Raw genomic sequence first — 22,249 nt, 5'->3', positions numbered from 1 at the left:
AAATCCTTGATGCTTTCTTCGTGCTTTCGAAGTGTCAATTTGAATCACTCAGTTTTACAAAATGAAATGTCTATGTTTGAACGTAAAGCAGACTAATTGTTTGGCATAATATCTATGGAAAGTATGCCGCCATCTTGGATGAAGATAAAATAAACTTACGACAGGTATGGGTCTATCTTAGATTTACGACAATCTTAAGATATCTTAGGGCTACGATAGTTTCGAAAATATGCTACGATAGCCTACGATTTCCTTACGATAACTTTACGATAATCTTAGGGCTAAGATCGTTTCGAAAATCTAGGCCCTGGCACCTACTTCTCCCCTTGCACTCCCACCACAAGATTGTGGCCTGTAAATAATCGACTCCAACTTACAATCCTGGCACCTACTTCTCCCCTCGCACTCCCACTATATGATTGCGGCATGTAAATAAACAAGTCTGGGCAAGACAAACCAGCAGTGCTCCAGCTAAGTTTTCAACTAGAGGAGTATGTACCACATTAATCTGTGATGGAGGAGTTCTGACATACTTTGAGGAGTACAAAACACTTTGTAAAGCTAAAAAAACACTAAAACATTGCTGGTTAACTTGAATGTAGTAAATAAAAAGCAAGATTTCATTAACTGCATCTTGTGTTTGACCGAATATAGAAACAACATGTTTTATATCAAACACAAACAATTTCAAGTGCTGCCACGATTATTATGTAGTCTTGAAATTTAATTCCACCAGTGTGACTTTGTCTACTGTGAGAGACATTATCTATCAGCTTATTAAAAAAACACACAACCATATCTCGTATGGAAGGAAGACAAAACCAAAGTAACTTCAAGTTCGCAAAAGAAAGTCTTATTTACTGTTGTTTAGACATTTTCGCCACAAAATGATCAGATTAAATAACTGGGTCACAACACAAGGCGAGCTCAAGTTATTGCCAATGAATACATGTATTAGCCAATCAAATAAAAGAAAATACCATAGCTGCTTAATGATTGGCCTTGCTTTTAGAATTCCCATTTGACATACAGAATCTCCATATGTACCATATTCGACATAATAAGTGCCCAGGGCACTCTCAAAATTAGAAATAGGGGGCTCTTATTAGAATTATAATTTTGGTGAGAAAAAAAAAACAGAATTGAAAGATCGTAAATATCATGGTTAATGCTGACAGCCTGAAATGATACAGTCTGTGCGTATCATACACGACAGATATATTTTCCTGAATTTAATTGCCTATAATTAATGGTGCATATAACACACGAGTGCATATAAAACACGAATAAATAAGTACATTAATCAAGCGGAAGGGGTGCTAATTGGGATTGTTCACTAGCCAATATATTAGCAAACATCGCCGTGGGCACTTATTAGAGTGGGGCGCTTATTACGTCGAATAGGGTATTGATTTACCTCACCTGTGTAATACGATCACAAATATATATTGTGAAGACTGATATCATTTTTTAATGTGAATGATACAGTCTAATGTAAAAAGTAGGACGTATTACTCATTAATGACCATATTACTTCGCTTTCAAATTTAATTTAATCTGTAAATTTTCTTGCCGTACATATACACCGATACGGCCCTTACGTGTCCCACTGGACCAGTGATTGATGTTATGTAGTTTGTTTGTTGTCCATCAGCACACTCAGCAATATTCCAGCTATATGTCGGCCTGTAAATAATCAAGTCTGGACCAGACAACCCAGTCATGATACGATGACATGCAATCAACCAAGACACTGATCCTGAAGACATTTGGTCGCCTCTTACAACCAGCACACGTTGCTGGGGACCAATGCTAAACCGGAGCCCCCACAGGGTACTCCTCCTACCACGACACTGGTCTCCTTACCTTGGCCACATCGATGTGACTGTTCCACTTGACGGAGCTGAGCACCTTGGGTAGAGCGTGGGGAAACTTGTGGCAACACTCGTACCTCATCATCCACAGAAGCTCCTTGTCTTGTTCAAACAGAGGGATGAGGGAGTCCCTCTGGACAATCATCATCAGCTGCTCCAGGTGGGACTTGCTCACTTTCATCATCTGGAGTGAGTCAATTAGTTATTTCAGAGTGAGATCAACACGTCTCCGAGTTTGGGTTGAAAATGTAAAACTGCAAGCGTGGCGTGTTTTATCTTACTTATGAACCGTCTAAATGCAAGAAATACCAGAAAAATAAGAAAATATTGATATACCTTATAGTGAAACAATACAGTGAGTAGCGGTATAAAAAGAATTCGATCTAAGCGTGTGATGGAAAAACATGTGCAGCATGGACCAGCTGGAGTTATGACATGTAAAACTGAACAGCTTCTCATCACCTGCCCCGGTAACTCAGTGGGAAAACAGTGGGTTACAAAACTTAGCACGATATGTGAGGTTGCAGGTTTGATTCACATCATAGAATTTTCATGTGAAAAGAAAATTGTAACTTTTAGCCAATCGTCAAACAACTGTGCTCATACCAAGAGGCAAGTTCATGTAACGTGAATTGTAAAACCTTCAATAAAAATGTAAAACCTCAAAGCAGGTTTAGAAGTGACTTATTTCAAAACCGGGGTTTGGAAGAGAACCGCTTCAAAACCTAGGTTAGGAAGATGAGCTGGTTACTTGGTTTACCCGAGGTTGACGGGAACCTAATGCAGTATAGGGTAACACGCTGACAGGTTTATAAAGATGGGGAGGGAGTGTGTGCGTCAGGTTAAATGCCGCTTTGAACAGTATTTCAGTACTGATCCCAAGCTTTGGCATGGTGGTGACCAATCAAGGATCATTATCAGGGAACTAAACTTATGATCTCTGCACCTAAGGGACCTAACTCTTCACTATGAATTGCAGCACCTTAGACAACTGGGCCACCCATGCACCACTGGAACAGTACAACCAAAACTACAAAAATAGTGATGACTTTGTAAGTTATTTTAATGTAAATGCGTATTTCAATAATAAAAAAGTTATTGTTTTGTTCATGTCACAGGGATCCCTATGTGATGTTCTATGGGGCAGTGGGGTAGCCTTGTGGTTGAAGCGTTCGCGCGTCACACCGAAGACCAAAGTTCAGTTCCCCACATGGGTACAATGGGTGAAGCCCATTTTGGGTCTCCCCCGCCGTGATATTCATGGAATATTGCTAAAAGCGGTATAAAACCATACTCACGCTTGGGTCTACTTCCTAGCCTTGTGTCACAATTAATTCAAATCTATGACAAAGTAATTGAATAATGCTCCATGTCATCTGGGCAAGTGGGACCAAGAGTTCATCACATAAGACCAACCACACAGCGGTCACAGTGATCAGATGTCCGAGGAGCAGGTCCAGCAGCTGAGGAGGATGGACTGGTACAGACAGGACCACCTTAAACCTGTCAATTATTTTTTCCTACATCCAACTACTTTGACCCAGATAAATTTGTTGTAGACACATCAGTATCAACTTACAGCGGATCCAGGGGCTCCACTCGGCTCCATGTTCTTGGCAGCACATTCAAGCACCTGCAACACAGACTAGCCATATACCGGGATACAATACATCTTCATCTTAAAGAAGCACTATCAACCTCAGCCTCATTGATGCAATGAAACTCTACTGGAGCTAGAAAATAACCATTTATAAGTTATTTATATTTTTCACATATTTTCAAAAGTGGCAAACTCCATTTTGATTAATTGAAACGAATGACTTCATCATTATTCATGTTTCTATTAATCATTCGATTTATTGTGTTATCAACTATCAGTGAATTATTTGGGAATTTAGGCAAACTGGAAAAATCAAAGTTATTATGGATTGTTTTACATTAGTTATTTCATTAAATTCCGATGGCATTTTACAGGGAGGGCACGATTCACCAATACATCGATACAATTCTCAGATGATAAGATCGATTCATTACCTGTGTCGATTCATATTTTAAACCTGTACTGATTCATATTTCAATCCAGTATCGTTTCACACATGGAACATTTCAAACAGGAATGAAATGACTTTGTTGGCAAAATGAGTCCTACCTACATGTTAAATAAACAATTTTATCATTATAAATTCATGTTGCGCACCGTGTATCTACACTGTACCATGTACATAGTGTTAAGATTTAAATTGAAATTTGACGCATTTATTTTCAAAACCTTTTTAATAGTCTTAATGCCGAGTGAGTCAGATAAGCCAAATAAATCCCCAGCATTATTGATATACATTTGTTTTCATATATGCTGCATATATGCCCCTCCAGTTACGAGGGGGAAGGGACCCTCCTTGCTTTTACTTATTACAAGCCGAGTATATAAACCTGTCTGTTTTTAAAATGAAATTTTAACTTTCACAGCTGATTTTACATTATAAAGACTACAAAATTTATCATTCATTTCCATCAAAAGCAAGCCACACAAGAGTTATTGAAGGGAAATTTATGCACAAGGTTTTCATAAAAATGGCTTAATGAAAATAATCACATCTCTGTAACATTATTTTAAAAAAACTACAATAAATCAAAAGTAAACTTTTGTCCAACTACAATTACATGATAGAACGAGTCAGGAGGATCAATTGTTGTATGTTTATTTTCTTGAAATTGACATAAAACACCTAAAAATAACTAATAAAGGCAAATGGTGTCAAATGGTCAGGAAAATCCACGAAAGGAGGGGGGTCTGCAGTGATGCTTGGTTATATGTAAAACATCTTGAAAGATACTGCAAGTGGAGACAAAAGATTAGGAAATTCCAGTGAGACAGGAATTTGAAGTGAGGAAGCCAAGGATAAATATTTCATCACTAGTTTGTGTTAACAATGATTCCCTCCCTCAAAGACAAGCATGGTTCTACTCTGTAACGCACTCAGCAATATTCCATCCAATCACTGCGGCCTTTAAGTAATCAAGGCTGTAAACAAACCAGTTGTTGATATCATAAGCAACGTCTCATGCTTATGTGATACGATGACATGGGGATCTGTTCTTCTTTTCAACCCCCAAAGCCTACTGCATAAGATCTCAGCGACAATATAAATCAATGCCTTAATATTACAGTGTATAAATACGCCACAGTCTTATTGATCATCAATCTGTTAATCAATCGATACATCACACAGCAAACAATCATGACCACTTGTCCCAGGCCAGGTGGTAAGCATCTTCCCGAGGCAAGAGAGTTAACTGACTTTGAAAGTCCAGTTTCCACCCTTGCCGAACTAGGTTGGAATTCCTGGGCTCGATCGTAGCGCCACCAGTGGCTATTACGAGTTATGTCCTTTCTATGCCTCTCCTATTGACCAATCAGATTCAACCTCTTGTATCACTTGCATTTGTTTCAAACAAAACAGTGGCGCCCAATCAAGATGATCTGATCGATAATCAAGATCTATATTGTGATAAAACGAGTCTTACATCGTGAAGTGCATCAAATCACGTGAGCACCTTGATTAAAAACATAAGATTTAGAAAATATCTGTTGACAACGAGTTAGCGGTGCACATGCTTTGCAAATCCTGCAGTCGACCAAAATCTGCATGACACTCTACGAAGCGGATTTCGATTTCGGTACGTGATTTTGATTGGACTATGCATAGACTCGTTAGTCCAGCCTAAATCTAACTCCATAATACCAGCCTAGTTCGGCAAGGGTGGAAACTGGACTTTCATAGTCAGTTAACTCACTTGCCTCGGGAAGATGGGTGGTAAGCAAAGGGGAGGTAACTCTGGATTATCTAAAATGAACATATTGCATGGAGTATAACAAGCGACTAACACTAACTTGAAAAACGCCCAAAAGCACTGATAATTGCTTGTGGTACCAGCACTTGTTTAAGCCTCAAGCACAAAGCGCCCATCTTCAAATTTACAAATTATTTCGATGATTTCTACACAGCCTGGTTCTCTTGTTCGTGTATTCTATTGTACATATACAAATGATTTTATTGATTCCATTAAATTGTCAGTGCAAAACAGCATTGATGACATTAACATTAATTGACAAAATGATAGGTTACCATGGTTACATTGGTGTTTATAAGAAAACCTAACACAAACAATTAATTTGAGAAACCATTTCAGTCAGGAGGTAATACTTGAAATACGAAACAAACCATCAACACAAAACAAACAAAACACAGTTCGACAACACTGAATTCTTAGCATCTAAATGTTATCGAGGTCAATCATCAAATTCATGTCACAAGTGGCCGCCTCAGTGCATCATAAAATTAACATGACGAGCCCAACCTTTGCAATCTTATAACACCGTATGGATGAACCATGTTTTGCCTATAACAATAACATTATTTAAGATTGCATAACTGCAAATGTGCTCCAAAAGATAACTGATTGTTTTTGGTGGTAAAATAAAGTCTTATATAAGCGTTATTCACCATTTCTCGTGTATTTTTCATTTCATCTAATTGTAAAACAAAGTCAGCAAAACTAAAATATTGTCAAAAGTCACTGTTGCTTCAAACTTCACTTGTTTTTTGATGTTGATCAGAGTTGTAAACCAACTACCGTATTTGACGTAATAAGCGCCCCGCTCTAATAAGCCCCCGAGGCGATATTTGTTAATATATTGGCCAGTAAACAATCCCAATTAGCACCCCTTCCGACTGATCAATGTACACAAGATTTATTTATGCGTGTATAATACGCACTCGTGTGTTATATGCACCCTTAATTATGGGCAATTAAATTCTGGAAACATATATCTGTCGTATATAAACAGTTGAGGCTGTCAGCATAAACCATAAAATATATGTCGTTTTCTGTTTTTTTTTAATGAAAATATTATTCTAATAAGAGTCCCCTATTTCTAATTTTGAGAGCGCCCATGGCGCTTATTACATCGAATACGGTAATGATATATAGGGCCTAAGTATTATTTATTTCAATCACAAATACAAGTGAGTAGGAATTTGTGGAAGACCAGACTAAAACATGAACACAATATGCTATTGTAATAAATAAAAGTTATGAGGAAGAATAAATTGGGGTTTATTGTAAAATTTAATTTCTTGATCAGTGACAGCAAATAATGAAAATATTAGAATTTTGAAAGCAAAAATATTTGAACTTTGATAGCCAAACTTTAATAATATAGGGCAACATTGCCAGATTGTTTTTGGTTAGTCATCATATCAACGAATGACACATTGCTTGCAAAAATATGAAAGCTGCTGTAACCATGGTAACAGTTTTAGTTTGTTCAGGAATATTTCTTAAAACATTGTAAAAATGTGGGGAAAAAAAACTTATTTATAGCCAATATTCAGAAAAAATGATATTCATAAATAATAAATATTTCTGCAATGACAAATGTGTCTACATAATGAGTTGTGGGGATAGTATCATGAAAATCTAGTACTATAGAGTGGTGAATCGTGTAGCAGCTACATGAGCCACAACAGTGGTACAAGAACCACAACAGCTGGTTGTCAGGCCAATGCAGGGAAAACACAACATGTTGCAAGATATTTGAAAAGAATGCCCTTACCCGTTTAATGTGCTAAAGTAAACATAAATCAAGAAATAATTGCTCAAAATTCATTATTTAATTGCTAATAAAACCATTCACAAAAAGTCAAATTTGTTGTCTGAGATAGAGAGTCACAGACAAACTTAGTTCAAATATTGAAGAAACCAGAAATATTTCCATGACAGTTATCTGACAATGATACATACCCCTTCTACGTTACTGTTTTCTATATCAACTCTAAGGCTAAAAATAAAATAGTCTTGGTTCTCAGTAAATGAGTCTTGACATATATCCTCTGCTGGTGTTGGATCAATTTTTACACATTTTTTATGACAAAGCATTAAACTAAGTTTCAAATAGCAGCTGTGTTATCTTAAAGTTTGAAATACTTAGAGACAATAACTTGAAAGATGTTAATAAAAAAGAAGAGAAATAATACTTGTTCACAACACTACAAAAATAACAATACTTGAACAGCTTGGTTACTGTGATCTACTTACTCTGGGATCAGTCTGTGTGCAGAAAAACAAACACGCAAAATCAGTCACATATATCCTGCTGCTGAAAAGTTATATCCATTCCAAAAGATGACAATTTTAGCAAGCCTTAAAATCATATATGTTGTTTTTCAAATTGACATTAACAATTCTTTTAATTGCTGTGGTATCCGTGAAGACGGAGTTGACTCATTGAATTGGTACATTGTTGCAACCATGTATTCCTATAGGGTGTTTCTACCAATGTGTTGGTGAGTGAAGGGGGTTTCATGCTAAAGTCTATGACCACATCACATCATTACATCATTGATGAGGACTAGGCAAACCAGGGTCCGCTTGCACAAAGCGACCTCAGCACTAAGACCATCATAACTCTTACTTACAATAGTCGTAGTGCTAAGATTGCATTGTGCAAGCACACCTTGGTTTGAAATTAACGCTTACCCACAAACCTGGGGCTAGCAGAAATTACTTTGGACTCATAAAATTATTACTCTAATAGCTCTCAGGGCCTGCAAGTTTTTTTTACACATGCTGTAAATTATCTATCGTCCTCTCGATTCCCGAGCAAATCACTGTGCTAGACATTTGGCACAACCTTCTGGGTCTTACTCGTCATGAACAATGCTTTAATATGGTTTATAGATTTGCCTTGTCCTTCAACAATTATACAGGAATATAATACAACAGCGTGTCTGCTTTATGTTGGAGGAAAGCCGAAAGAGATGCAGGTCTTAGACGTTTACCACTTGGTAAAACCACAAACCTAGAAATATGTATTGGGCAAATCTGGGATTCAAACAGAGGCCAAACGTGTCTGGCATGCCAAGGGGACACGACTCTGTTGACAATTGGGCCACCCTAGTTTCTCATTGCTTCAGACTAAAACCAATTATTTAGCTTATTCAAGGATGAAAGAATGTGTTTTTCAATTCTTAAGCCATTATTATTATTCTTATGCTATTGTTGTTGCAGTAGATTCTGAGCCAGGAATTCACTCGCCATTCTGAACATGCATTTTAACAAGTAAAACTTGCAACTATAGGTCTTTATGCAAAATCATAGAGAAATTTTATATCAACCATGACAAGGCTTAAGTCAGAGAAGTCACTCGAATCTGTGGCTCCAAGACTCTCATATTTTCTCCACTGCATCATCCCATTTTCAAAATAATTTTATTCCTTCTCTAAGGGACAATAGATATTTACTGAAGCAAGAATCAGACTAACACAGACACAGCAAAGAGACACATGAAATTATTAATAGCCAGAATTTCAGAACATTGATTAGTGCCCAGGACATCAACACATACAGCAGCATTCTTAGAGCAGTCAGCTGCACAATAAACGGTCTTTACTCATTCTCACAAAATATAGCAAATGTTAACATAAGCCAAGAATAATATTATAAACATAGTAATTGATCTAAAAATTAACATTATTAACAACATCAAAACATTTGCAACATGATCATAAACCATTGAAACAAACTTAAACCATGTATTTTACCTTTTCCTTAAAGTAATTATGTGTAACAGAAAAATCAAATTGACAGGCACAATTGATATTCGAAAAGGTATGAAAGATGACCTAGCTGAATAAAAAATGAAACAACAATTTTGCAATTAAAGACTTAAAGATGTGAGAAAAACGCTTCTTTTCCAAAGTTACTGAATATGTTTGTTCCAGGTCCTCACCTTGTCAAATGCTGGGTAGCGGATGTTGTTCTTCATGTTGAAGTCAGGGAACTTGATGAGAAGTGTTGTGGCCTCGTTGCCCTGCGCGTTGGGAGTGACAGACCCTGAAGTGAGAGAATCAGTGTTTCAGGCAGTAGTTTACATAGGTGAGTCCTAGGCCCTCTTCCACAAAGCAAATAGATGACCTATGTCTTTCGTACCGTACCTCTCTTTTGTGAATGTAAACATGTACTTCCATTATAGCGTCATGTATTTCAATCGTATGAATCTGACATCCGAAGCAGGGATTAAAATTAAGGGAGGTCCTGGGTCCTGTTCCACAAAGCAATCATAGACCAACAAATGTTGTAAATATCAGACTTTAACAGACTTATGATCATCTAAGCGCAATGATTGCCCTGGGGTTCACTAGGTGTTCTACTTTACTATTTGAACCTCGGGACCCCGGGGCCTTGTTCCACAAGGCGATATCGACACAACGACCGTCGTAGGTCAATGTTAATGTATGGTAGTCACAATCATCTCAGCGCAATGATCATTTCGCAGAATGGGATCCTGAACCTTCATGCCATATTTTGAACACAGCATAAAGAATTAAGACTTGAACCCACGATCAGATGTTTTGGGCAGCTAAGGGACATCACTCTGACTACACAATCTTCGACTACTTCTGACTCCTGCATTGTGCATTGTGAGCCGACACAGCTAGAAGCAGCAACATTAAAGTTGCAATATTTCTACCTCCTGCAGCTCAGAGCATTGTGAGTCGCTGAGAGCATTGCCTCTCCTATGGACCAATTAGATTCCATCTCTCATATCACTTGCATTTCTTCAAACAAAATGGCGGCGCCAGGTCAAGACGATCTGATCGATAATCAAGATTAATATTGTGATAAAATGAGTCTTACATCACGAAGTGCATCAATTCATGTGAGCACCTTGATTAAAAATATGAAAAGATTTAGATGATATCTGTTGACGAGTTGGCAGTGCACATGTTTTACAAATTTTTCAATTGACCGAAATCTGCATGACAGTTTACAAACAGGATTTCGATTTTGTTGCTAGATTTTGATTGAACTATGCATAGACTCGTTAGTCCAGCCAAAATCTAACTCCATAATACCAGCCTAGTTCGGCAAACAGTGGAAACAGGACTTTTATAGTCAGTTAACTCATTAGCCTCGGGAAGATGAGCAATTCCCAATGTGACATTTGGTTTCCAACTCTTGAGACCAATTCCATTTATTTATGTGCATTAATGGGCGAATTTTGAATCCACTGTCAGCAATATTCCAGGCAAATCAGGACAGCCTGTAAATAATAAAGGTGTGATTGGAGGGAATGATCCAATGTAATTCCTCAACAGTCTGAAAATCTGGGAAAGATGGGAAAGACGGCCCTTCTTGAGAATGGTTGACATGTTGGAAGCATCATGAACCTACCGATGGGGTACAGGAACTCCTCAGTCTGCATCTCATCAGTCCATGGCCACATTGGGAGATTCCGGTCACCTCGGGTCAGCCGTGAGCGGAAATCAAACACAGCTACGTTCACCCATGCAACCGCTGTTTGATCCTGAACAAATATGTTAATATTATTATTATACTAGTGAAATAAAAACTGCATCACTAAGTATCATTTAAGTTTATTTTAACACTGATCCTTAACAGTTTGCAAACTATGTGTATTCTTGTCCAAGTCTACATAACAGATGCATGTCTGCCCTAGCAGCGAGTCAGTAGAACAGAACGTCTGCCCTGTCTGCAAATCTACATAACAGAATCAAGTCTGCCCTGTCAGCAAATCTACAAACAGGTGAATGTCTGCCCTGTCTGTGAATCTACATAACAGATAAATGACTGTCCTGGCTGCACATCAATAGAACAGAATGTGTGCCCTGACTGTGAATCTACAAACAGATAAATGTCTGACGTGTCTGTGAATCTACAAACAGATGAATGAATGTCCTGGCTGCACTTTTCAACATATGACCTTATCAGATGCCTGAGCTTCTGCCTTTATGGGGTTCCAGCATTACAGATGCATGACCAGAGCCTGGTCTGTGTCTGTACAAGCCTCTATATTGCGACATATTTATCATTATTTTCTTTTAAAAAGATCTTCACATTTAACAAGATTTGAAGCATGTCAGCATCACATTTCACACCTATCAGTGCTGCTTGCCATCAAATCCCAACATAACATAAAGAATTCTGCATAAGACATAAAAAACTGATCTTGTCTTCAATTTTGTACACCTTTCAATTGCAATCCGTTTTAAATCATGAGAAATAATCCCCATTCTACACTGTTCCCGATTTGTAACTGCGATAGTCCCTAACATGTCACCTTCTTCTTCCCTGTCGCACACAGAGTGTAGCAGACGCGAGCCATCTGGGGGAGGTCTCGGGCAGCGATGTCAAAGGTCACATCGAGCTTCATGTTACACACTCCCTCTTGTACGATCATCTCGTCTGTGGTCTTGATGCCACAGAGAGCCTCGCTTCCGTGGTACAGACCCATGAACAGCTTCACCTGCAACAGACACAGTGAGTGAAAGAATTGGAAACGTGTTTCAGTGCATCACGGTGGGTCAGCTTAAATCACTTCACTCAAATTGCCAAAGCCACTTTGTAGCAGATGTAATTAAAAGTCATGTGACACATACCCAGTATTTGATTGGTTGTAAGTGACCAACATATGTTTGACAACCATAATTTAAAAAAATATAAAAACATAAATTTATAAAGTCTTCTTATTGCTGCATGGGTTTATGGATAACAACCCACTGAACGGATCATGAAATGTGACCTATTTAAATGAAAAACAACCCATTTTAGTGGTGTTGTATTGTGTTAAAATATAAAAATGTCTCCTAACTTTAGGGTACAGACAATAAGGTGGAACAGCCTGCAGTTAGCCCAGTTCACGGATTTTCAATTTAGGGCAACGCTCATTACAGGGTTTTATTTAACCCATCTCTAATAAAACCCCAAGGTTAGTCTTAAATTCAGCATCTTAGAAAAGCAATAAGTTTGGTCTAACTCCATGTAGACTAAGAGACTAATAAAGTATAGTTTATATACTATATCACCATACTTTATTACACTATACATGGGGGTAGACCGGACTTTATTAATTTAGCAAACAATATGTAAAATGTCATGGACGGCAATCTCAAAAGAATCAGGTCTCTGACATGATACCTCTCTGCGCGAAGATCTGAGGAAGCCTCCATGGGAGGTGAACTTTATAATCAGCCAATCAGAGCTATGCTTCTAAATTCTTGGTACGAGTGAGCTAAGCATTTAGACAAGCATATTTCATTCTGTATCTTGACAATGAAAATAATCAGGGAGATTTGACTGCAAAACAAGACTGCTGTGCGATAATGTTATTATGGACCTTGCATACATCTCATGACTGCCATGGTATCTACATCCAAAACTATCAATGCAATATTTGTTCTGTGGTTTCCATTTTTTCAAAAGAATTCAAATCAAGGTGGTAAAGAAATGAAGCCAAATCATTTTTGAAAGCTGACATCTTGTTGGCTCAAGAACCCATGCATCCTTTATGTAGAATGATTGGGCGTCAGAGTTTGCTCACAGTCAATCTCATTCAAATCAGATCTTAATTTTCGCTATCGCTAAACAAAGATCTGAGGACATCCCATTACGAGTCACGTCAGAATGTCCTTTCATCAGACCAATCACAGCGTGGCTTACCAGGTCATGAAAGTGACAGTTGGAATGTGTTTTCTAATTATGCAACCTCGAAAACGAAAAACAAAAACACGGGGTATTCCGAATGACAGTTACAGCCCGCACGACTGATTCCGTCAAAATTATCGTCTATCTCTTGCTTCCGTGGGATAAACATTTGAACGTAGGAGGCATTGCACAGTACGTTGGAAGCACTGCCATACAATCGCAACCATACATTAGACATTCAGGAATGTTTGTTTGTTCAGTTTTCAAAATGTTAATCGAAAACTGTGTCAACATATTTTTCAAGCCTAGTCTGAAAAGAAAGTCGCCAGGTTGAAACGAGTGCCATAAAGCCCAAGAAAGCTGCTTTCTAATTGGCTGATGTCAACGTCTTGTTGCTTGTTACAGTGGTCGGTCAAAGTTCACGAAAGGTCGTTCTGACATGACCCGTAATGGGATGTCCTCAGAGAACTAAGATCTGAGATTGGCTCAGAGTTACGTGACCAAAGTTTGTGCTGTCAGATCTTCATGCTGAGATATCATATCATGGTATCCGAGTGGTGGATTTACGTTACCTTGGCACCATCAGGGAGCTGGACTTTGTTTATCCCTCGGACAGTGAAGTAGTACCGCTCCTTCAAGTCCCACACACAGAGGTCATCTCCGCGACGGTCCGTTGGTATTTGTGAGTAGTTTGCTATGCTACCTTTACGAGGAGGGACAGCGGGCTTCGGATCTGTTGCAGAAATAGTGGTCAATATTTGTTTGTCATTTTACACTACAATATTCCAGCTATATCTCTGTGGTCCAGACAAACCAGTAGTTGATTAGAAGAACAAGTCCCTGGGGTACGATGTACACCATCAAGTCACCCCATGAAGATCCGTGGAAGAATCAGTCTTCAGCAAACCATGCTGGTAGTAAGAAACGAGTGGTCAGACTCGCTGACTTGGTTGATGCATCTCATCGTATCAAAATTGTGTAGATCAATGTTCATGATGTCATTCTCTGGATTGTCTGGTCCAGACTTGATTATTTACAGACCACTGTCCTAAAGCTAGAATTTTTCTGAGTGTGGTATTAAATATCAAGCAAAAATACAAACAAGAAAACAAACAATCAATTCAAAGGACATCTTGATCCAAAATAGTCACCTCTTACGTCTAAACACTAAAGTGCTGGGGGCCTATTATCACCCAGGTCCCCGTGGGAAGCTGAGCTGGTGTGTGGTTTGGGGTTACTGTGCTTGGGACTCTATTTTATTTCCTGCCATATCACACAAGTAATTACTTTTGAAGAGGACAATATGTGAAAAAAAGGTGTGAGACCACTCGGGTCCGTGTCCTTGGGTTCTTGTTTTTTACATATCGACCTCGTAAAGAGTATCGTTTTGTTTAGTAATGCCGAAATTCCATTTAAAGTTTATGAAGCCTTTTAACATCCCATTTCATTCAAGGATGTATATATATATATATATCCATGTACATCTTTGATTACAACAACATAGCCGCGAACCTTGAAATTTTAGTACCCGACGCCATCTTGTTTTCTGGCAGACAAGTCAGTATTCATCACATGACAGTTCAATACTGATGATATGATGAGCCAATAGTTGAGGTCAGTGTCAGTCAAATGATTTGGGGGACTACATGGAAATGTATTGTCTTATCACGAGGTTCAGATTAACCAAGGGAATAGCAAGATTCTTACGTGAGATATAACAACATGTTAAAGTAATGTGGTAAGGAAAGCTACAATATGGTGACCTCTGTCAAGATCGTTATATTGTGGTCTATATCTGGGACCACTCAGGACGGCCAGTTGCAGCTCCTTGACCACTGGGTTCTAAATCATGTTCTAATAAACAGCAATGACTAAAAATATTCCACATTTCTTCTTCATGAAGTTGTTTAAAGTTTCACCAGCAGGAGAAAGATGGAGTTGACAAGGTGAGATCAAATGGGGTTTTACGTCACAATCAAGATTATCCCACTTAAACAGTGACGCATGTCTGGCATTAGAAAAACAAAAAATGCACCAGTGCAACCCATTATTAAATAATGAAACCGAATATCTATGTCTACGTGCATCAAAAGCATGTTATTTTTTTTTTCAAATTTGTGACCAACCCTTACTTGTCCACACAAAAAGAACTGTGAACACATTTAGTACCTAACACTTCGTTAGCTTTATTTACCCTACTGCCACCTGCCTACTAAGTGACCAATCCCTGAGATATGTGTAATTAATTACACATGACACAGTCATCAGACATCTGGGAGTATCCTACTTAGACTAGTTTATGTATCCATGTTTCATCTTGGATAAATGTATGGGACCAGGGTGCAGACTGGTTATGTCTGGTGCAACTGGCTTTTCATGTGTACATGTCACATCAAGTTCCTTAAATCGAGCCCTGGTGTGTGTGTGCGTGTGCATGTGCGTGTGCGTGTGCGTGTGCGTGTGTGTGTGCGTGTGCATGTTTGTACTAGTCTGGACAAATGCCGGTTTTAGTGTTAGCCCACTCAGATAACTTGCTGCAGTTTAACTTGGATACCCCTCTCAGACACAGTATACTGACTCCAAGCCGACCACTCCTTGTTTTAGCCCCTTAATGCCAAGGGCCAAGCAGGGTAACAACAAGTACCATCTTTTAACGACTTTTGGTTTGATACGCGGTAGGGCTGAGACTGGTAACTTGGGTACCCGGGTCGGGTGGGTACTGAGTGGGACCCGGGTACTCAGAGGACTACCCACACCCGTGGTTAGTCATGTGATACAACGTTTAATGACCAAAATTATCATTCCTTCTGATTTTTCTATGGTTGAGTAAAGATATAACTTTAGCCAACTTCAGTGTATAAATGACCAGATTGGTTAATACATGTATCTAAATACGTTTTGCCAGGGCTATGGTAAAACTAATTCCCAATCGGACATTTTGTACCTTTCTCTTGAGACCTACAGTGGGCACCTGGGTTGTAAATTTGGACTCATCCCAGCCCAAATACGGGGTTATGTTCATCAAACCATCGACCTGCCACTCTCCATGCAGATGCATATCCACAAATACAATTAAGGAATAATCAACATCCATAATACAGTACATCACCTATAACGGTTTCCCTGGCAACCAACAGAAACTGGGGGGCAGTGTTCTTCACAAGGCACTGGTACACATACTGAAAAATATACAAAACAAAGACATATTTTCTAGTCTGCCGAAAACAATTTTTCACAAATGCAAACATGCAAGAAAAACTTGAAAAGAATTCACAAGTACATACAAAAACAGAACCAGTCCCTTCACTGGCCTTGCCACAAATACATGCCACATTGCTGATGCAAGGTCAAGCAAAAATCACCTACTTTCCTTTACCATGTTTACTGCCATTTCAAGTAATCAGAACATACCGCAGGGACTTATGTCATAGGTAAATCACGACACCGAGGTTAAAGCAATCCCAATGTTTTTCTAGTATTTATTGCATTTAGACAGTTCCGAAGTTCGTTAAAACAAACCTTCAAAGTTTACATTTGCAACCATGTCCGGATACCCCGAGGTTCAACTGTATAATCTCACATAATGTTGTTTGTATCATAGTCAACACTAATCCAACTATATCAAGGTGTCCTCTGAACAATGAGTGAGTGAGTATGGTTTTACGCAGCTTTTAGCAATATTCCAGCAATAACACAGTGGGGGACACCAGAAATGGGCTTCACACATTGTACCCATGTCGGGAATCTAACCTGGGTCTTCGGCGAGATGAGCGAACGCTTTAACGACTAGGCTACTGACCGCCCCTCTGAACAATGAAGTCTGGACCACCATTGCTAAACCAGGAGTTTAACAGCTTTACCGTCTATAATCCAGGATGCTATACCCCATTCAATAATGATAAATACCACGACCCATTAGCAACCACAGATTCATTTTGACTTCGACTTGATTGACGTGATGCTAAAAATATCTGTCCACTCAAATTAGTCATGAGAGAGAGATATTCGAAGCTAGGTTAATGATCTGGGAAACAGAGACGGTAAGTGTTGTGTTAGGTTTGTTTACATTATGTGAGCGCCAATGTGCCACTATTACGCAATGACGTCACGTTCTCCAGAATTAGAAGTGACGTCATCACCGTGTACCTCGTGTCAGTTACAAATAAATCATTGTTCAAACCAGACGTCTTTTGCTTGCTGTTCCTCCCAGTTCAGGTGCGGGTCGTACAAGTACACGAGCATGATATGCAGTCCTACAGTGAGTGAGTGAGTTGGGTTTAACGCCGCTTTAAACAGTATTCCATTTATATCACAGCGTGGCAGCTTAATGTGGGGGGCAAGCCCGAAGTGATGCAGGTCTCAGACGTTTACCACTTCGGTGAAACCCACGAGCATGGGTATGGTGCTGACAAACCTAGAAACATAATCGGGGCAAACCGGGATTCGAACCCACAATCATAGGTTTCTGGCATGCCCAAGGACGCAACTCTGCACAGCGAATCACGGCGCCTTAGACGACTGGGCCACCCGTGCCCCCTACAGTTCTACAAATACACTACAGTAACACCACTTCCAAACAAAACTCTGATGGCGAATGGGTCCAAGGCATTTATCATAATCATGATAATAAAATATTCCGGAAAATATAGGATGACTTTCGCAAAACATATCATCAGACAGTGATTTTTATCAGTTTAAAAACTAAAAGCCATCAATGTCCTCCCCTCCCTGCTCCTTACCTTATATTGTTGGAGGGGATATTTCACGCCATATATGTACTCCTCTATACCGAAGGACTTGAGGAGATACTGTTCCGGCTCATCTACGAGGTTCCCGGAGCGAGACAACTTCACCAGCACCAACTGGATCAGTTCGGAAGGTCTACACAAGCCGGGCAGACGGATCGTGAATGTGCTCTGGAACAATGTCGTGAGAGGTCAGAGAGAGTCAATTGGCTCAAATGGAAAAGCCACAATAGCCAACCCCAACCTAGAGGCACAGTCTACAAGATCAAATGCTGCTGTCAAGAATCATATGTAAGAGAAACATCTTGACCCCTCAACATTTGCATCACAGAACGACACAGATCAACCGACAAACAAGATTCTATCTCCACAATCTCAGATCACATTCACCAAAACCCCAGTGACCAGATCCTGTGGACCAGCCCCAGTGACCAGATACAGTGGACAAGCTCCAGTGACCAGCCCCAGTGGACCAGCCCCAGTGACCAGATCCAGTGGACCAGCCCCAGTGACCAGATCCAGTGACCAGCCCCAGTGGACCAGATCCAGTGGACCAGCCCCAGTGACCAGATACAGTGGACAAGCCCCAGTGACCAGATCCAGTGGACCAGCCCCAGTGGACCAGCCCCAGAGTGAGTGAGTGAGTGAGTGAGTGAGTGAGTGAGTGATTATGGTTTTTTCGCCGCTTTTAGCAATATTCCATCAATATAACTGAAGGGATACCACAAATGGGCTTCACCATGGGGCTACCTCACCCCCCCTGGAACATGACAAGCGACACCCACTAAGCTGATCACCTTGGACTCTTCAATGACGACTTCCACCATGATGTTGTTATTGAGTTTGTCTGCGATCTTGCTGGGGAGATCCACCTTGGGCCGCAGACGTGGAGGGAATTTGTACATCAATGCTTCAAACCATCCCTAAAACATGTAAATATAAGCTAATGAAAACATTTAAGACTGAAACAAACAAGGCAAAAAATGAACAGGGCTCACTAGTACCCCCGAGTCAAAACATGAAAAAAGCAATACCGTATTCGACGTAATAAGCGCCCTGCTCTAATAAGCACCCACAGCGATATTTGCTAATATATTGGCGAATGAACAATCCCAATCAGCACCCCTTCCGATTGATCAATGTACACATTACTTATTTATTCGTCAATAATACTCACTCTTGTGTTATATCACCCTTAATTATGGGCAATTAAATTCTTGAAAAATATATCTGTCGTATGTAAACATTTCAGGCTGTTAGCATAAACCACGAAATTTACGATCTTTCAACTCAAAATAATATTCTAATAAGCGCCCCCTATTCCTAATTTTGAGAGCGCCCTGGGCACTAGTTACGTCGAATACGGTATTTCTCTAAAAAATCCACTTATCAAAATCATACTTTGCGCTGCACCTCTCCTATTGATATAAGAGATGTAAAGCCACTGCATGAGAACCAGTTCTTGTATTTCATTAACCTAATCATATATTCCCACAAAAACCTCAGTACACACAGACAACTGACCAAACAAAACAAATTAATGGCCCCCACCCCAACCCCCAAATTACTGAGCTACACAAGTGAGTTAGCAAAGGTCTGTATCAAAAAATTTAAGTAAAGTGTGCACAGGAACATTCCAAACCTTATCATTCCTGTCCTGAACAATCTTCTCACACATCTGCCTCATGGTGGACCGGAAGTCGGCCACTTCTGCCGACTGCCACGCCTCCACATTCTGCGGATCTGCAATAGACAACTCGCTCAAATCATACGGACAAAGTGCATGACACTAGGATCTGCAATAGACAGCTCGCTCAAATCAGATGGACAAAGTGCATGACACTAGGATCTGCAATAGACAGCTCGCTCAAATCATACGGACAAAGTGCATGACACTAGGATCTGCAATAGACAACTCACTCAAATATCAGCAATAGACAATTCGCTCAAATCACACGGACAAAGTGCATGACACAAGTATCTGCAATAGACAACTCGCTCAAATCACACGGACAAAGTGCATGACACAAGTATCAGCAATAGACGACTCGCTCAAATCACACGGACAAAGTGCATGACACAAGTATCAGAAATAGATGACTCGCTCAAATCACACGGACAAAGTGCATAACACAAGTATCTGCAATAGACAGCTCGCTCAAATCACAAGGACAAAGTGCATGACACAAGTATCAGCAATAGACGACTCGCTCAAATCACACGGACAAAGTGCATGACACAAGTATCAGAAATAGATGACTCGCTCAAATCACACGGACAAAGTGCATAACACAAGTATCAGCAATAGACAGCTCGCTCAAATCACAAGGACAAAGTGCATGACACAAGTATCAGCAATAGACGACTCGCTCAAATCACACGGACAAAGTGCATGACACAAGTATCAGAAATAGATGACTCGCTCAAATCACACGGACAAAGTGCATGACACAAGTATCAGCAATAGACAGCTCGCTCAAATCACACGGACAAAGTGCATGACACAAGTATCAGCAATAGACGACTCGCTCAAATCACACGGACAAAGTGCATGACACAAGTATCAGCAATAGACAGCTCGCTCAAATCACACGGACAAAGTGCATGACACAAGTATCAGCAATAGGCAGCTCACTCAAATCACACGGACAAAGTGCAGGACTCTTGTATCTGCAACAGACAACTCGCTCAATAACTGGCTAATAATCTCAATTTACCTTTCCCAATGAGACTGTTGATATTCCTGACAAGGGTCTTGTGTCGCTCGTCGCCCTCTCTCTCCACCAGCTTGAGGAAGGCGCTGTATGGTCGTACATCATGTAGGCACTGACTCTCATCTAGAATTTCCTCCTGAACACCACCGAACATGACAACATAGTTAGGCAGGACATATAAGGCCACAATATAGAAATTATAACATTTTCATCCTGTCCCTCTTCATTGCCGAACATGACAACATAGTTAGGCAGGACATATAAGGCCACAATATATAAATTATAACATTTTCATCCTGTCCCTCTTCATTGTCGAACATGACAACATAGTTAGGCAAGAAATGTAAGGCCACAATATATAAATTATAACATTTTCATCCTGTCCCTCTTCATTGCCGAACATGACAACATAGTTAGGCAGGACATATAAGGCCACAATATAGAAATTATAACATAGTCATCCCGTCCCTCTTCATTGCCGAACATGACAACATAGTTAGGCCGGACATATAAGGCCACAATATAGAAATTATGACATTTTCATCCTGTCCCTCTTCATTGCCGAACATGACAACATAGTTAGGCAGGACATATAAGGCCACAATATAGAAATTATAACATTTTCATCCTGTCCCTCTTCATTGCCGAACATGACAACATAGTTAGGCAGGACATATAAGGCCACAATATAGAAATTATAACATTTTCATCCTGTCCCTCTTCATTGCCGAACATGACAACATAGTTAGGCAGGACATATAAGGCCACAATATAGAAATTATGACATTTTCATCCTGTCCCTCTTCATTGCCGAACATGACAACATAGTTAGGCAGGACATATAAGGCCACAATATAGAAATTATAACATTTTCATCCTGTCCCTCTTCATTGCCGAACATGACAACATAGTTAGGCAGGACATATAAGGCCACAATATAGAAATTATAACATTTTCATCCTGTCCCTCTTCATTGCCGAACATGACAACATAGTTAGGCAGGAAATGCAAGGCCACAATATATAAATTATAACATTTTCATCCCGTCCCTCGTCACTGCCGAACATGACAACATAGTTAGGCAGGACATATAAGGACAACAATATATAAATTAAAGTCAACCCACCATTCTATCATTATTAGTTACTGATCAAGTTACAGGTGTGTATCTTTGCACAATAAGAAACAGATATAGTTATTTAACAGCAGAGTTAATAATGGTTCATATCCTTTTCAAGTCAGAAAGTTTTTTTCAAAGGATTCAAAGGTCTTTTCAGGGCTTAACAGCAAAATTCTTGTTACATGTTCTGCTACCATGTTATTTCGGTAATAAAGCCATTAACATTTGTTTTTGTATCGGGAACACTAAATGAGGTCAGATAAGACCGATTACAAATTGATGATTGAT

The 22,249-nt window shown here is 39.6% G+C and overlaps 1 protein-coding gene across 2 annotated transcripts in view; it reads right to left on the bottom strand.

The window, feature by feature from the left end:
- The window catches only part of LOC139471868 (phosphatidylinositol 4,5-bisphosphate 3-kinase catalytic subunit beta isoform-like), a 57,761-nt gene that overhangs the window by 20,588 nt on the left and 14,924 nt on the right, over positions 1–22,249 (bottom strand). Inside the window, exons 4-15 of one of the 2 annotated variants that reach the window (XM_071254370.1) lie at positions 20,845–20,977; positions 19,770–19,870; positions 18,925–19,050; positions 18,122–18,298; positions 16,492–16,561; positions 13,955–14,115; positions 12,019–12,204; positions 11,112–11,244; positions 9,667–9,770; positions 7,974–7,985; positions 3,454–3,507; positions 1,867–2,058 (exon numbers count right to left, since the gene is read on the bottom strand). In XM_071254370.1, coding sequence (XP_071110471.1) covers positions 1,867–2,058; positions 3,454–3,507; positions 7,974–7,985; positions 9,667–9,770; positions 11,112–11,244; positions 12,019–12,204; positions 13,955–14,115; positions 16,492–16,561; positions 18,122–18,298; positions 18,925–19,050; positions 19,770–19,870; positions 20,845–20,977 — 1,449 coding nt within the window. The remainder of the gene's footprint in view (positions 1–1,866; positions 2,059–3,453; positions 3,508–7,973; positions 7,986–9,666; positions 9,771–11,111; positions 11,245–12,018; positions 12,205–13,954; positions 14,116–16,491; positions 16,562–18,121; positions 18,299–18,924; positions 19,051–19,769; positions 19,871–20,844; positions 20,978–22,249) is intronic. The other variant, XM_071254371.1, reaches the window with a different exon arrangement.

Source organism: Haliotis cracherodii, unplaced genomic scaffold (assembly GCF_022045235.1).
Source record: "Haliotis cracherodii isolate W230 unplaced genomic scaffold, xgHalCrac1.p SCAF_23, whole genome shotgun sequence".
In the NCBI taxonomy this organism is placed as follows: domain Eukaryota; kingdom Metazoa; phylum Mollusca; class Gastropoda; order Lepetellida; family Haliotidae; genus Haliotis; species Haliotis cracherodii.
The sequence above is the reverse complement of the archived record's forward strand: the minus strand, read 5'-3'. Positions and strand labels throughout refer to the sequence as shown.